The sequence below is a fragment of the Cervus canadensis genome, chromosome X, assembly GCF_019320065.1.
Source record: "Cervus canadensis isolate Bull #8, Minnesota chromosome X, ASM1932006v1, whole genome shotgun sequence".
Classification (NCBI taxonomy): Eukaryota; Metazoa; Chordata; class Mammalia; order Artiodactyla; family Cervidae; genus Cervus; species Cervus canadensis.
The window spans coordinates 32,531,063-32,544,919 of record NC_057419.1 but is presented as its reverse complement, the minus strand read 5'-3'; the positions used below and the strand labels follow the sequence as shown (position 1 = coordinate 32,544,919).

The following is a 13,857-nucleotide window of genomic DNA, read 5'->3' as shown; positions in this document are numbered from 1 at the left end:
AGCTCGCTCGCTCTCTCCCCCTCCACCCCCCTCTCCCAAAAAGAGCCAAAAGGATACGAGGAGGGGAAAACACACACACACACACCAATCTCCGAGGGGATGCCATTGAGGTGTGGCTTGTATTTAAATATCCAATATGTCAATGTAAGGGGAGTGGGTATGTATATAAAGTGCCGTTTGCATCTGATAGCTCGACGAAGCCAGCTATGAGAGGCCTGGGGAGATGGATGTGGAGGGGAAGCGGCACTTTGACTGAGCGCAAGGTCAGGAGCGCGCTGCCCCACGCTCCCCGCCGCTGAGAAGTTCCTTGGACGCGAACAGACGTCGACTGCAGCTCCGCAGAGTTCGGAGCGAGCGAGCGAGCGAGCGCCGCCGAGTCGCCCGCGCCCGCGGCGGGGAGAGGCAGTTCGCGCCCCGCGGTCAGGCTCGGCCCCGCGTGCCCCGCCATGGCGGAGGTGGGGGGGGTCTTCGCCTCCTTGGACTGGGATCTGCACGGCTTCTCCTCGTCTCTGGGGAACGTGCCTCTGGCTGATTCCCCGGGTTTCCTGAACGAGCGTCTGGGCCAGATTGAGGGGAAACTGCAGCGCGGCTCGCCCACCGACTTCGCCCACCTGAAGGGGATCCTGCGACGCCGCCAGCTGTACTGCCGCACCGGCTTCCACTTGGAGATCTTCCCCAACGGCACGGTGCACGGCACCCGCCACGACCACAGCCGCTTCGGTGAGGACGCGGGGGGGAGGGACAGGAGGCGAGCGGACTGCGCGCTGGGGAGCCGACGGCTCGAGGCTGCGGCTTGGGGCCGGCGGACCAGCCGTTTCCGCCCCGCCCGGCGCTGTCTGGGCTCGTCGAGGCGGGAGGCCGCTGAAGACGCGGGCAGGCGGGAAGTGAGGGTGCGGACTTGAGCCGGGCTGTGGCGTCGGGGCGCCTGGCACCCTCGGATGCTCTCGGGAGGAGGCGGGGGCACCTTGAGATGCGGCCTCTCCTTTCTCCACCCCACCCTACCTCCTCCGGGAGCTAGAGGGATTGTTCTAGGACCTGGACGCTGGGCTTCCCCTTTCAAGGAAAGCAGGTGGAGCTGGGTGGCCGGGTGGGGGGCGGGTAGGAGCATCCACCGAGGAGATCAGGGAACGTGGCTACAGCGAGAGGCTGAGCCTCGACGGCAGCAAGGTTGTCGCGGCAGATTACCTGTAGCAGGAGCCTTCGTCGGCCGTTGGACCCTGTGTGCGGACAGCCCGCGCCCAAGTGGCTTTTGGCCTATGGGGACGCGACAGCCTTGGCACCTGCCTGCCTCTGTGTTGCTCTGCCTGGGTTAGGGGCCAACCCAGACAGCACGGCGGGAGCTGGGTATTAGAGAAATTAGGAAAGCCTCCCAGTGGCCAGTGTGTAAGGGCACAAGCCCTGGGGCACATTTTGCCTGGGAGCTACCTCTGGACTCCTTGCCTCAGTGAGGAAACCATCCTGGGCCCACTCCCAGCCCCCCAAACAGGTGTCTCCTGGGCCCAGGGCAGAAAATACCCCACCTCTATCAAGGATTTTCTCTGCCTGTTCAAAGGGCACAGCTGCCTGTCTCACATGCAGAACACAATTAATATAAACCTTGATCTGGGACAGAGATCATTGTGTTACCAAGCAAATGTGTTCACTCCTCAATAATTTGGCCGTTTTTATTTTTAATTTCCTGTCCTCTACTAAACTATTCAGGTGCTGTGACAGCTACCCTTCCTTGGGTCCCAGCATCCCCCAATTTCCTCATTTCCTCCCCAAGGACCCTATAGGCCAAAGATACCTTCTGTTCTTAAGCCAGTGAGAAGTTTTGCCTACTGGCAGGTCTGACACCCTTCCCTCCCCCCCCCCCCGCAATCCTCCTCCACTCCCCCCAAACCGCCTCATCTTCCTATTCCCCATGTCTTGCTAGAGCTGCCTCCAAGAGCACCACGGTAAGAAGTCGGGGGTGGATGCGGGGGTGGGGGGACAGAGGCCTGTAGCTGGGCAAGGCTAAGTCTAGCAGACAACTTGGGCCAGGGCTGGTCTTCCTTGCAGAGCAAGCAGGAACCCTTATGAGGTCTATGTCATCTTAGAAAAATGTACTTGGAGAGCTGGAGTACAGTAGGTTGTGTGTGGGGTGGGAGTAATGGAGGGGTGCAGGTGTCTGTATAAACTTGCAGCAGGTCCTCAAAAGGGTGATAAGGTGGGGTGGGGTGAGAGGAGAGGGAGGGTTAACTTGGCTCCTTTCCCTTCCATTGCCAGTGACTTTGTAGTCCCATTTTGTTCCTCTTCAGAAGGAATGGAACTCCCACCCTGGCCTCAGAGCCCCCCAAAGCTCCCAGAAATGGCCTAAAGATATTGGGGTAGCTCATTCCTGAGCTATAGAAGAAAAATCCTGAAATGATGGAGAAATGTGAGGGGGGGGGCACAGAGGTGGAGAAACTATGACTTTGACTCCCAGCAGCTACAAGTGTTTGTCTGACTCTGTGCCTAAGCTGAGCCCAATAACCTACAAAGTCAACGTAAATCAGTAATAGGCTCTTGGGATAAGTGGTCTTTAATTACCTCCCTAAGGACACATCTTGATTTCTTTTCTCTCTCAAACTGCTAAGGGTGTTAAGTTTAAGGAGAAACCAAAGGAAATAAAACTGGCAGGAGGAAGGGGTGTTTTCACTGCTGTTTAACTGACTGCTTCATTTTTGAGTTTTGCCTAAAACACTCACTCACTCACAGAGACCACCTCTGCATCACCTTTTCCCTTCCCTCCTTCCCTGGCTTCCTGGCAGATCCGTGTATTTCCTGTAAAGGAAATGATAAGTGGTCAAAGCTGTCTCTTTGTAACATCCCTTACCAACTTTCAAGCACACATTTACTCTTCTTCAGTTTAGTTTTTGGCAAAGAAAGAGGTGGTGTTTGAGTTTGCTGACTCTTTCCTCCCTCCACATTTGAGTTAATCAGCCAGGGTATTCAATAAATCGAAACTTTAACATTCCATAAGTGCTTTAGCAGTCAACATTCCAGCAGGGTAAAATAGGCCAGACTTAAGATATAAAATATTATAGATTTCTGCTTGGGGGGAAGAGGTAGTCTCCAAAGGCCATGTAAAGTAAATAGCTATTTGTTGTAATTGGAGAGCAGGGCCCCCAAGGATTACCCTGGAATCCATGCATTCAGAAAGAGTCAGGCTGAGCCCAAGAGCAGCCTCGACTCCAAATAATAACCTGTTGGCACAGCCTATGCTCCCTCTCTCCACCCATCCCCCATTCTGCAATCAGTAGCCAGGAGTATTTCAATCTCTGCCTGGCTGGTGGCGTTTACATGAGGTTCACAAGGATACTGACATTCCTGAGGGGCACCTGTGGGCTGGCAGAATAGAGCTTGGGAGCCAGATTGGAGGAGAGGCCTCTTGCCAGGTGGGATGGAACAGGCTCATGCAGCTGCTTTGGTTTTTGAGCTATCTGGTTCTTATTTGGCCAGGTACCAAAACAGCACTGCCTTGGCCCTGAAGGGCTGAAAGGATGGCTGAGGGCATTCAGGCGAGTTATGGAACTAGATTAAATGACATATTAGCCAGTCATCTAGCTGAGTTCTAAAGCAGTGGGACCCAGAACAGATTCATTTTGAATGAAGCCATGGGAGAGAAGGTATAAGAAGAGTCTGGAAATTATCAAACACAGGCCAGAGCCTGAGGTGGGCAGGTCAAGATGAAGCAGAGTAGAGGGAGGTCCTGGGCTTTGAAGGGGGTGAAAGCACTGAGGACAAACTTTGTCTACTTAATACTTTGCTTCAACATTTTGCTGTTAACACCCCTCTCCAGCTGTAGTTGGGAAAATGTGAAACTGGCTTATTTTCTCTCTCCCTTCATGCTGGCTGGAATTCAAGAGAAGGTTTAGGAATATCTGTTCCATCATCATGTGCCACTGGGTTCCCACAGTTTGAATCCAGCTAATAGGAAAGTTGGCAAAGGGAAATGATGCCCAAAGACAGCTGGGCAGGGATGATTCCAACTGTTAGAGACCCCTGGTTACTGGACACAACCCAAGTGACTTCCTGTATGATCTGTCCTTTGGCACCAGGGTTAACAGAGTTGGAGAAAAACCTTGGTGACTCAAAGGCCACACCTCTTGGGTTTCATGATTTGTTCTCACACCAGGTCTTGGATGGTGAGATCACAAGCTGCCCTCTGCTACTTAATGAGCTCAGGGTGGTCAGAGACATGAGATACTTAGAGAATGAGGGAACCAAGACTCAAAGCTCAGAAGTAAACTGCCTAAGCAAAGCAAAGAACTGAAGGCTCCAGCAGGTTGGTATCCCTCAATGTTTATCACCCAGAACTGAATCATGACCTGACTTCTCATTTCCTGGCCATACTGGCCACTCTCCTTTGAACACCCTTCTGGTTTTCTGTGGCCCTCTTTAAACACAGTAGAATTCAAAACTGCATTCTTACTGTGATCTGAGGCAGAGTAGAATGGGGCAACCCCTGCCCTTATGCCAGTTACTAGATCTCAATCAATACAGTCTTAAATCATATTAATTTTTATTTCCTTTTTTCTATTTGTTTATTGGCTTTTTAGTAATTTTTAATTTTTACATGACTAACTTCACATTAGCTTTTTAAAATCTCATGACTCAGCCATACTGAGCTTACCTTGTTCAATCAGATTCCATAAGCTGTTGTTGTGTATGTTTTGCTAAGCCACATCTCCCCATCCCAAGATATATTTAATAAAAATGCACAGGAACACAAAAGTAGTCCAACAGTCCAATGTTTTCAAGAAAATATACATAGCTTCCTGGAGTGGGGAGGAGTATGGAAATAAAAAGAAAGAAATAGATAAATTCATGATTAATACTTGAGGCTCACCCTCCCTCAACACAACTCCAAACACAAAACATCTTGGAGCAGGACGGTGGCCATGGAAGTCGGAATCCGCTAAGGAGTGTGTAACAACTCACCTGCCGAATCAACTAGCCCTGAAAATGGATGGCGCTGGAGCGTCGGGCCCATACCCGGCCGTCGCCGGCAGTCGGAGAGGCGCGAGAGGGACGGGAGAGAAAAACAAAACAAAACAAAAAAAACCATCTTGGTTAACTGGTTTCTGGACCAAAGTGCAGGACTTTACATTTATTCTAATCAAAGCTTATTTTGTTGGAGTCAGCCCATTTTTCCATTCTCTTAAAATCTCTGGATTTTTATTGTTACCCTCTCAGCTGTATGTCTTCTGGAACTAGGGTAAACAGTCCCCATGTCCTCTTATAAGTCATTTATTAAAATGTTAAACAGGGCAGAACCAAAATCAGAACCCTGTTCAGTGTAACTAAAAGTCTTGGCCCACTAAATCAGTATCTGCTTAACCCCTACTTGGCACCAGGTAATTTTCCCCTCCCCTCCTACCATCTTGTGTCAATCTCCTTTTCCAAAACTCTTTTGTGTGTATGTGCTATGAGAGTTAGTAACCACCAGACTGAGAATAAAACTTGGAGGATGTCAATGCTAGAGGCCAGAGGCTATGCTTTGAGTGTTCTGTACTGTGGGAGCAGAAGATAGTTACATTCTTTGAAAAGGTCTGTGTGTGCCCTAAAAGCTTCCATACCTGAATACCCACCCACTGGCCCGAATCACTGGGGCTTTTCAGAAGACTTCCCACTGGACTCTTGAACCTGATTTCAAAATTGACCACTTAATTTTTTTTAAAGAGATCTTTAAGGAATCAGTCCTACTCCCTGTGTAGATTTCATAGAATATTACTACCCTTAAGAATTACATTTTTGGATAAGAAAGACAGCCAGATATGAGCTCATTTCATACCTTTGGATGCCTCTGGAGTCAGTTGTATCCAGTTTTAATCTATATGTTGAAAAACATGATTAATTAGAGAATATCAAAAAGAAATCTAGTTGACCATTGCATCTGTATCCATATAATAGATGTGTTATGTTAGAACAAAATTGTGAAGTCGTCAGTACCCCCAGGATTTCAGTTCTGGTTCCTTTTTCCCTCTTAGTACTCAATGTCTTTTTTCCCCCCTGCTACTGCTGGGTAAATGAAAACGTTTTCAAATCCTCATCTCTAACTTTGTCAACTAGAGGAACATTTCTAAATATCTTCCTCTTCCCCTTAAAGTTGCAACATCTCAAATCAGTATCAAGTCTAATACTACCTGCCAACTCTTTGCCATAGATAGATTTAAAATCCACAAGAGAGAAGGGGAAAATGACAGGCTTGTCGGCCTGCAGCTGCACTGGCCAAAAGTACTTTGGAGGAGAAAGCTCTCACCAGGCCAAGTTTTGCTTCCTGCCATAGGACAGAGGAACAAACTTAGTGAGTGGCCTGTGTGGCCTTTGTTAGAGTCAGCTACAGGCAGTTGACAGCCTCATGTGGCTTTAGGGACATTGGGAGCTAAGAGGGTACAAAACAAGTTCAGCCTAGAGGACAGCAAGGTAATGCTGTGAGCTCTGGGGAATCAGAAAGTGACTTTGGGAAGATATAGAAAGTTGGCCACATTGTTTCATTTCAAAAGCTGCCCTCCTATTTCTTGAAATGGTGGCATTTAACAGTACCTTGAAATTATGAAGCTTTTGTAGCCAAAGTCTTCTCACAGTCTCTTCCTTATTATATGCCTAAGAGTGTTGAGTAGAGGCAGAGATTGTCCCCCATTTTACATATGGACTGACTGAGGCCCAGAGAGACTCAGTTTCTTCTCTGAGGTTCCGTCCTTGCTGCAAAAGATGGTTTCATCAGGTAATTCACCAAAGGCACATGGCGCTGGCCTTCAGTTGGGGATAAAGGACCAGCTCATGTCACCCGGACAGCTTTCTGTTAGCTTGATATCAGTGATGGAAATGGCATTCACTGTTTTGCTCTAGGAATTCTGGAGTTTATCAGCCTGGCTGTAGGGCTGATCAGCATCCGGGGAGTGGACTCTGGCCTGTATTTAGGAATGAACGAGCGAGGAGAACTCTATGGGTCGGTAAGTTGTTTGTTTGTTTGTTTGTTTGTTTTCTCTCAGAAGCTATTACCACCAGTGTTTGGGTAATGTAAGGCAAAACATTTATCTAGCACTTGAAAGCACTTCTGTCAACTTTAAAGGATTAGTGTCTTCTAGTCAATTCTTGACTGCCCAGAAACTTGCTACATAACACTCTCACTCATTCAGTCCCCATGAAAACAGAAGCTTTTCTGTGGTATATTTGCTTCTGCCTTCTCCATTAGAGTGTCAGCTCATCTGATAATAATAGGAAGCTGTACTGGTTTGTCAGTAGATGGTAAGGGTTTGAGGCATTAACCCTCCCAAGGAGTATATCTGATTTGTGATGGGTACCCAGAGGAGTAGCCAACTAGCTGGCACAAAAATAGGCAGTGAGAGCTGGCCTTGAGATTGAGGATTCTGAAATAAAGAACAAAGTCTTTGATGTCCAAATTGCTTCAGCTGAATCCCAAAGGCCAAACGAAGCAAACAAACAAATGAAGAGTGAGGATTCCAGGGTCTGGTGACAGCCCTAAGTCCCCAGCTAGGACTGGATTGGCTGCAGCACATGTTCTCTATTCTGGAAGCCAGCCCAGAGCTGGGGAATGGTGAGTGACTTTGCTGATCTTAACCCTTCTGGGGGATCCCAACTCCTGGCTTTGGCTTTTGAGTCACAGAGCATACTTTTTGGCTGCCTGCATCCCATGAAATCAGAGCACATTCTTCTCTGACACCTAAGAGATAGGCCTGTCCCCAGCACTCAGTATCGGCAACCCCAGCAAGTAGTATTGTGGCTGAATCAAGTGTGAGAAGGGATAGAGGCAAGAGACCCAGGAGCTGCCAGCTTGAAGTAGCCAGATTGGAGGAACTTCTCAAGGAGATTTTTTTCCTGAGCTTTCCAACTGACAGGCCCTGAGACCCTTCATTAGGAGAGATCACAGCTCGCCTCCCATGGAGCTTTATATAGATCTGAGGCCTTTGCCTGTCAGTTGATGTGGTTGACGGCAATCTCAATGGATTTGAACATCTTTAGCCCTAAATAGGGAGAAAGCTCAAAGGTGTCAGTTGGCATTGGGAGGCAGAAATTCTCAAGCTCAGAGTGCCAGGTGAGCCCATCTCTTCCAGTCTCTTGCTTTCAGAATCTCACCTGAAAAATTTTTGCGTGGCTCATGAAAGAGGGTGAAAGCAATACAAACAAGACTGTTTCATAGTATTTGGAAAGAAGATGTCTCAGTAATACCGGGAGATAGGCCTGAAATTTTCTAATATAAATGTGCTATTTATTATTTTAGTTTCTCCACCAGCAAGCTGGGATGGGAGAAATAGTCATATAATGGGCTCTGCTTTATTTTCTCACCCTCACAGAAGAAACTCACACGTGAATGTGTTTTCCGGGAACAGTTTGAAGAAAACTGGTACAACACCTATGCCTCCACCTTGTACAAACACTCGGACTCGGAGAGACAGTATTATGTGGCCCTGAATAAAGACGGCTCACCCCGGGAGGGATACAGGACTAAACGACACCAGAAATTCACCCACTTTTTACCCAGGCCAGTAGATCCTTCTAAGTTGCCCACCATGTCCAGAGACCTCTTCCGCTATAGGTAACGGACCCCTAGTGTGACCTCTGTGACCCATATACTCTGCGGCTGCAGTTGTCCCTGGAAGCACTATACTCATAGCTTTTCAATCCTCTTTCCTATCAATTTAGATAACAAAGAAGCACTTACTGTTCAACTCGACCCAGCTGTTCCCTCATTGTTCAAAAGTATATATCAAGGTTGGGTTATTTTGGGGAGGGGTGTGGGGGGATGGGGAGGCCTAGAGGGAATCTTGTATATACTTTTTTCTTTACTCATGTTCTTTCCCCTGAGGTGGCACAAGAAAGAATGGGGCCCCCTACCAAGGGCCAGAGGTGTCTTGCCCCACAATCTACCCAAATACCTTAAAGTGGGTAAATGAAAGACCAAGGAATCTGCCATAGATGCTACCTACAGAGCTCTGGAGAAGTCTCATTAAGAAAATCCTTGGGGCTCCAGCCCTACTGCAAGCCATTCCTGTATTGGCTCTGCAGATTTATCATCTGTCCTGACATGCAGTTTTCCTGACGTTGAAAGTGGGAGATGGGGTAGGTTGTAAGAAAATTATATTAAAATGTAAGCATGGATACTGTGCATAAAGACAAACTATTTATGAAATGTATATGCTATTTATTTTATATATTTATTTATTTCAAAATAATTTTATTTTTAATGAGAGATGCTATGACTGGATTTTCATCAGAAAGAATAAGGTCCTACTGAAACAGGATAAATGAGTTATCAAAGGCTTTTATTGGCAATAAAATTGTCTTTATATTGTAACCACTGTCTAACTCTATTGATTTGTACACTTAGTAAGATTAGAAGGTTTGTTGGCTTCTTTTGCTACTCATTAGAATCTCTTGATGTTGGCATCACACTGCCTAGCCTAGGTGACTCACTATCTACAATACTAGCATTATCTAGGAGCCCTATCTGAAGTTCTTTCTGGTTCTGTGACTTTACACTTAGTGGTGAATCAAAGCTTCAGAAAGGCCTGGACCATCAGCTCTTATGGAAGCTCCCATTTGTGCTTAGGACTAAGCATAGAGAAACCCTCCTTTGGAATTTGGTTAGGGCCCAAAGCCCAAAAGTCAGCAACCCTAATTGGTGGCTTCTTACTTAACATATGAAGATGAGGTAATCTGAAATAAACAGCAATCAATAGGGAGAATGATCTTTTGAACCAGTCAACCTTCCCTTCCAGAGGTGTTCTCCCACTCTCTCTCTAAACCCCTACCCCTATCCTCCTCCAGTGTTTCTCCTAGAGAGTTCTGGGAATCTGTTAACACATTTTCCTAAAGCAACAGTTCTTAGAGTATATGGTCTTTTCACCAGCAGCATCATCTGGGTCCTTGTGAGAAATGGAAATTATCAGGTCCTACCCTAGACCTCAGAGAAGGCAATGGCAACCCACTCCAGTACTCTTGCCTGGAAAATCTCATGGACGGAGGAGCCTGGTAGGCTGCAGTCCATGGGGTCCCGAAGAGTTGGACACGACTGAGCGACTTCACTTTCACTTTTCACTTTCATGCACTGGAAAAGGAAATGGCAACCCACTCCAGTGTTCTTGCCTGGAGAATCCCAGGGACGGCGGAGCCTGGTGGGCTGCCGTCTATGGGGTCGCACAGAGTCAGACACGACTGAAGTGACTTAGCAGCAGCAGCAGCAGCAACCCCAGACCTGCCAAGTCAGAATCTCTGGGGGTGAGACCCAGCCATCTGCATGTTAACAGCCTTCCAGAGGATTCCTGTGCACAACAAAGTTTGAAACCTAGTACTCTAAAAGAATAATTTTCAGAAAGAATTCTTTTTGTATCTGAATGACTTATACATGAAGTTTTAGGATAACTTCAGTCCATAAAAGAAGAGTAGCTGTAGTTGAAGTGGGGAAGGTATTCCTGGAGCTCTCTCTTCTCCAGAACAGCCTCTTAGATATCTTGCTTTAAAATCCCTGACCCCTTTACTGATAATTACTGAGGTGGGAGTATAGGGCTATTTGCATTTTCAAAGTAAATGCTGTCTGGACACAAGAACCGAAGGAATAAAAGTCTCATTGGCACCCTGGCACCATGAAGTACTGGTGGTAGAAGGTTTGGGGTTAGGATAGTTTCTCCTGATGCTCCTCAGTGACATCCACTATTTTCCCAACTGATTGGTGAAACAAATAGTTTAGATAGCAGCTCACTTAAAGTCAAAACCATAAACTCTATGGAAGTTCATTCAAATCTAAGTACCCAAAAGAGAATACATACATGAAAGAGCAAATAAGGCTGTATGATAGAAAGTGCTAAGTTGCACCATGTATGTGATTACAGACTAGAGTGCTTGCCAATGGAACCACCAAGGCAGAGATCTCACAGGGCTGGGGTGAGTAGGGGAAGTTTCCTAAAAGGGGTAATGCCCCGCTTTGAAGAACCAACAGGAGGGTTTGGAGAGCCAAGAGGCTGATGGCAATGTCTGTGTTGGGCTACAGGGAAGAAACACCACCTCTAGAGGTCTCTGGGAGGAGGGTAAAAATCAGCTGTGTGACATTTTTTATCACATTTTTAATGTGCATCACACCTTTATTTTAAAGCCAAAATTTTACCTATATTCTCTATGGTCAGCTACCTAGATACATAGCCCCAACTTCTGAGGGCTTGTGAGATAAGTGAGATCTGTTTTAACCAATAGGAAGCAGGCACTTCCCTGTGAGTAGAGCGAGTATTATTCTAGCAAGGCACTTGATATGGGCCTGGTAAGGCCGCAAGCACCATGCTACAGGGTGGGATTTACAAGGAAAATGCCAATGTAATGAAAAGGAAAATATTCCAAATCCTAGGGTCAGGACTTACCTTTTTCCTCTGGGTGGAAGTAGAGGGCAAAAGAACAGAAGGATCCCAAGATGCAGAAGGAGGTCATATGGGAGGCATTCTTGGAACTTTAGGAATAACAATGAATAGGGCACGTTGCTAGAAAATGTCAACAGGCATCTGTTCTCCTGGTCAGAAAGAGGGAAAAGATAAATTCTGGAAATGAAAATATAAGATGGATGACCTAGTACCACTAGATCAATCAGCAGCTAATGACACCATATCCCGTAAGTGTTAAAGTAATGGATTTTGTGCCAACCTAGAGGGGATTGTAGAGTCATAAGCTCTGGACCTCTGGTTTTGGATGAAAACATGCACAGAGACAATTTCTTTTCATCCCCTCCCAGTGGTTAGGGTGTTCCTGGAACAAAACAAACATGTAGGAAATGTTTGTTGAATAAACAAATGGTTGGTTGAAAGAATGAATGAGTTAATGAGTGAATGGACAAAGACATAGAAACTTTTAGCAAAGAGGTATATGATGCAAATGCCAGGCTAGAGAGAGCAAATGCATTATATAACGATCATCTGAACTATTAAGTTTCCAGTACACTTAAATATGCACGGTGACAAACTAGACTCTATCTTAGGAAAGATAGTGAATTCCCTGTCATTGGAAGTGCTTAAGCTGAGGCTAGACAAACTTTTGACAAGGATATTTTATCATTTGCATGGAACAAGGTGAATGTTAGATACAAGTGACAGAATGTGGTGGCATTATTTATGAACTACATACTCCATGGGAGCCCCAGATTTCTCATGAGCACCTGTAATGTTTCAAGAAAGAGTGTTATAAGACCTAGGAATGCTACAACTTCTATACACAACTGCTATTCCAGACCAAGAGAAAGACTGTATACCAGAGGTTCCAAACTTGGAGTTCACAAGGTCCTTAAAGGTCCACAGAAGGCCCTTTGGGCCTGAACTCCCAGAATAGTATGCAAATTTTTATGTGTACATACATTTAATCTTCCATTAGTTCTCAAAGTTTCCTCGCAAATGTTAGGAACCACTACACTTAAGTTTGGTGACAGAGAGGTGGGAGTGAGGGGAGAGAGGAGCTGGGCGGGCTTCACTGCCCAGTGGCTCTGAACAAAGTTCAACCCAGGATGAGCCCTGACAACATTTCTGATGGCAACAAGACTCTTTCCCCTCCCTGTGCAGCCCTCTTTTCACCTCGACTGCTACAGCCAAATGTTGTTCATGGTTAAGAAACAATGAGAGACTGAACCCACCAGGTCCAGACACAAGGAGCTTATCAGAGCCATCAGAGGAAACTCCCTCCTCAAAGGAATTTAATCAAAGGCTTAAAATAATAAAATAACCCAAGTTTATATTACCTTCAGGTCACTGTGGTGCTCTGCCACTGCATCCCTGGCTACATAGAAATCCAATTCAGGTTCCAGGCTCTAGTGGGACCGCAAGTGACACAGGCTTTGTCCAAGTTGCCTAGAGCACAGGCTTCACCTTCCTCCTCCTGACTCTTCAGCTGATCTTTGGGGACTGCGGCTTTCCTTCTCTCTGGAGTAGCTGGAGCTACACTGCCTTTCCCCAGCACTTCGTGAACAGGAAGCTGTTGAGGAGGAATGTGGAAGGTTAGGGAAAAAGGGACCAGTAAGGAAAGACACTGTGTTTTGGAAACACACATTCATGGTCAGTCATCTAAGCAACTTCCTTGTTTAGCAGGAGGAACAGAACATAATTTAGATTGTCATTCCTAGAACTCCTTCTGTTCTCAAAACAGAAAATGGAAGACTTTTCTAATAGGCCTCTACACAAGGGCTCTGGTGTTAATTGCAGAGCCAACTCTCTCCTTGACCTTCATAGTCTCTTTCCACTCTTCCAACCCAGCACAAGCTGTTGCCCCTCTACATCTCTTTCCAATTCCCAGATGAAGTATGGGGTCAACTCTGTTCCTTATCATTGGCAATGTAGCAAAAGACACACAATAACTTGTTCTGCAGGTCCTGAAGTCAGACCAACCTTGTTTTATATCCAGATTCCCTTACTTCCTCTTTGACCCTGAATAAATTCATTAATTCAACTGGTATTTATTAAGAACTTTTACATCTTCAGAAACATTACAGTAAAGAAGACAGATGTAGTTACTCTCCTTCTCACATGGTCTAGTCGATAAGACAAATGTAAACAAGTTAAACCTACAAATTGTAATAAGTTCTGTAAAGAAGGAATACAAGGTGCTATGAGAGTATATACCAAGGCAGACAACCTATTAATGAGGTTAGGGGAAGGCTTCGTGAAAAATGATATTTAGGGTGAGCTCTGAAGGATGAGTAGGAGTTAACTTAGTTGAGGGCAGGAATAGCTTTCCAGGCAGAGAGAACAGAAATATGTAGAAGTCCAGAGTCAGGAAGGAGTCAGGCATGATCAAAAAACTACAAGAACATGATATGGCTGAATTGTAATAAGCCACAAGGTCTTCAGCTGTAAGATGAAAATAATC

At 46.1% G+C, this 13,857-nt stretch overlaps 1 protein-coding gene across 1 annotated transcript; it reads left to right on the top strand.

The window, feature by feature from the left end:
* Positions 1–303: 303 nt before the first annotated feature.
* FGF16 (fibroblast growth factor 16) lies at positions 304–9,319 on the top strand. The gene is made up of 3 exons (XM_043460009.1): positions 304–720; positions 6,856–6,959; positions 8,322–9,319. Exons 1-3 carry the CDS (start codon positions 447–449, stop codon positions 8,565–8,567), a joined length of 624 nt encoding a protein of 207 aa, XP_043315944.1. The 5' UTR covers positions 304–446; the 3' UTR covers positions 8,568–9,319.
* The last annotated feature ends 4,538 nt before the right edge of the window (positions 9,320–13,857 follow it).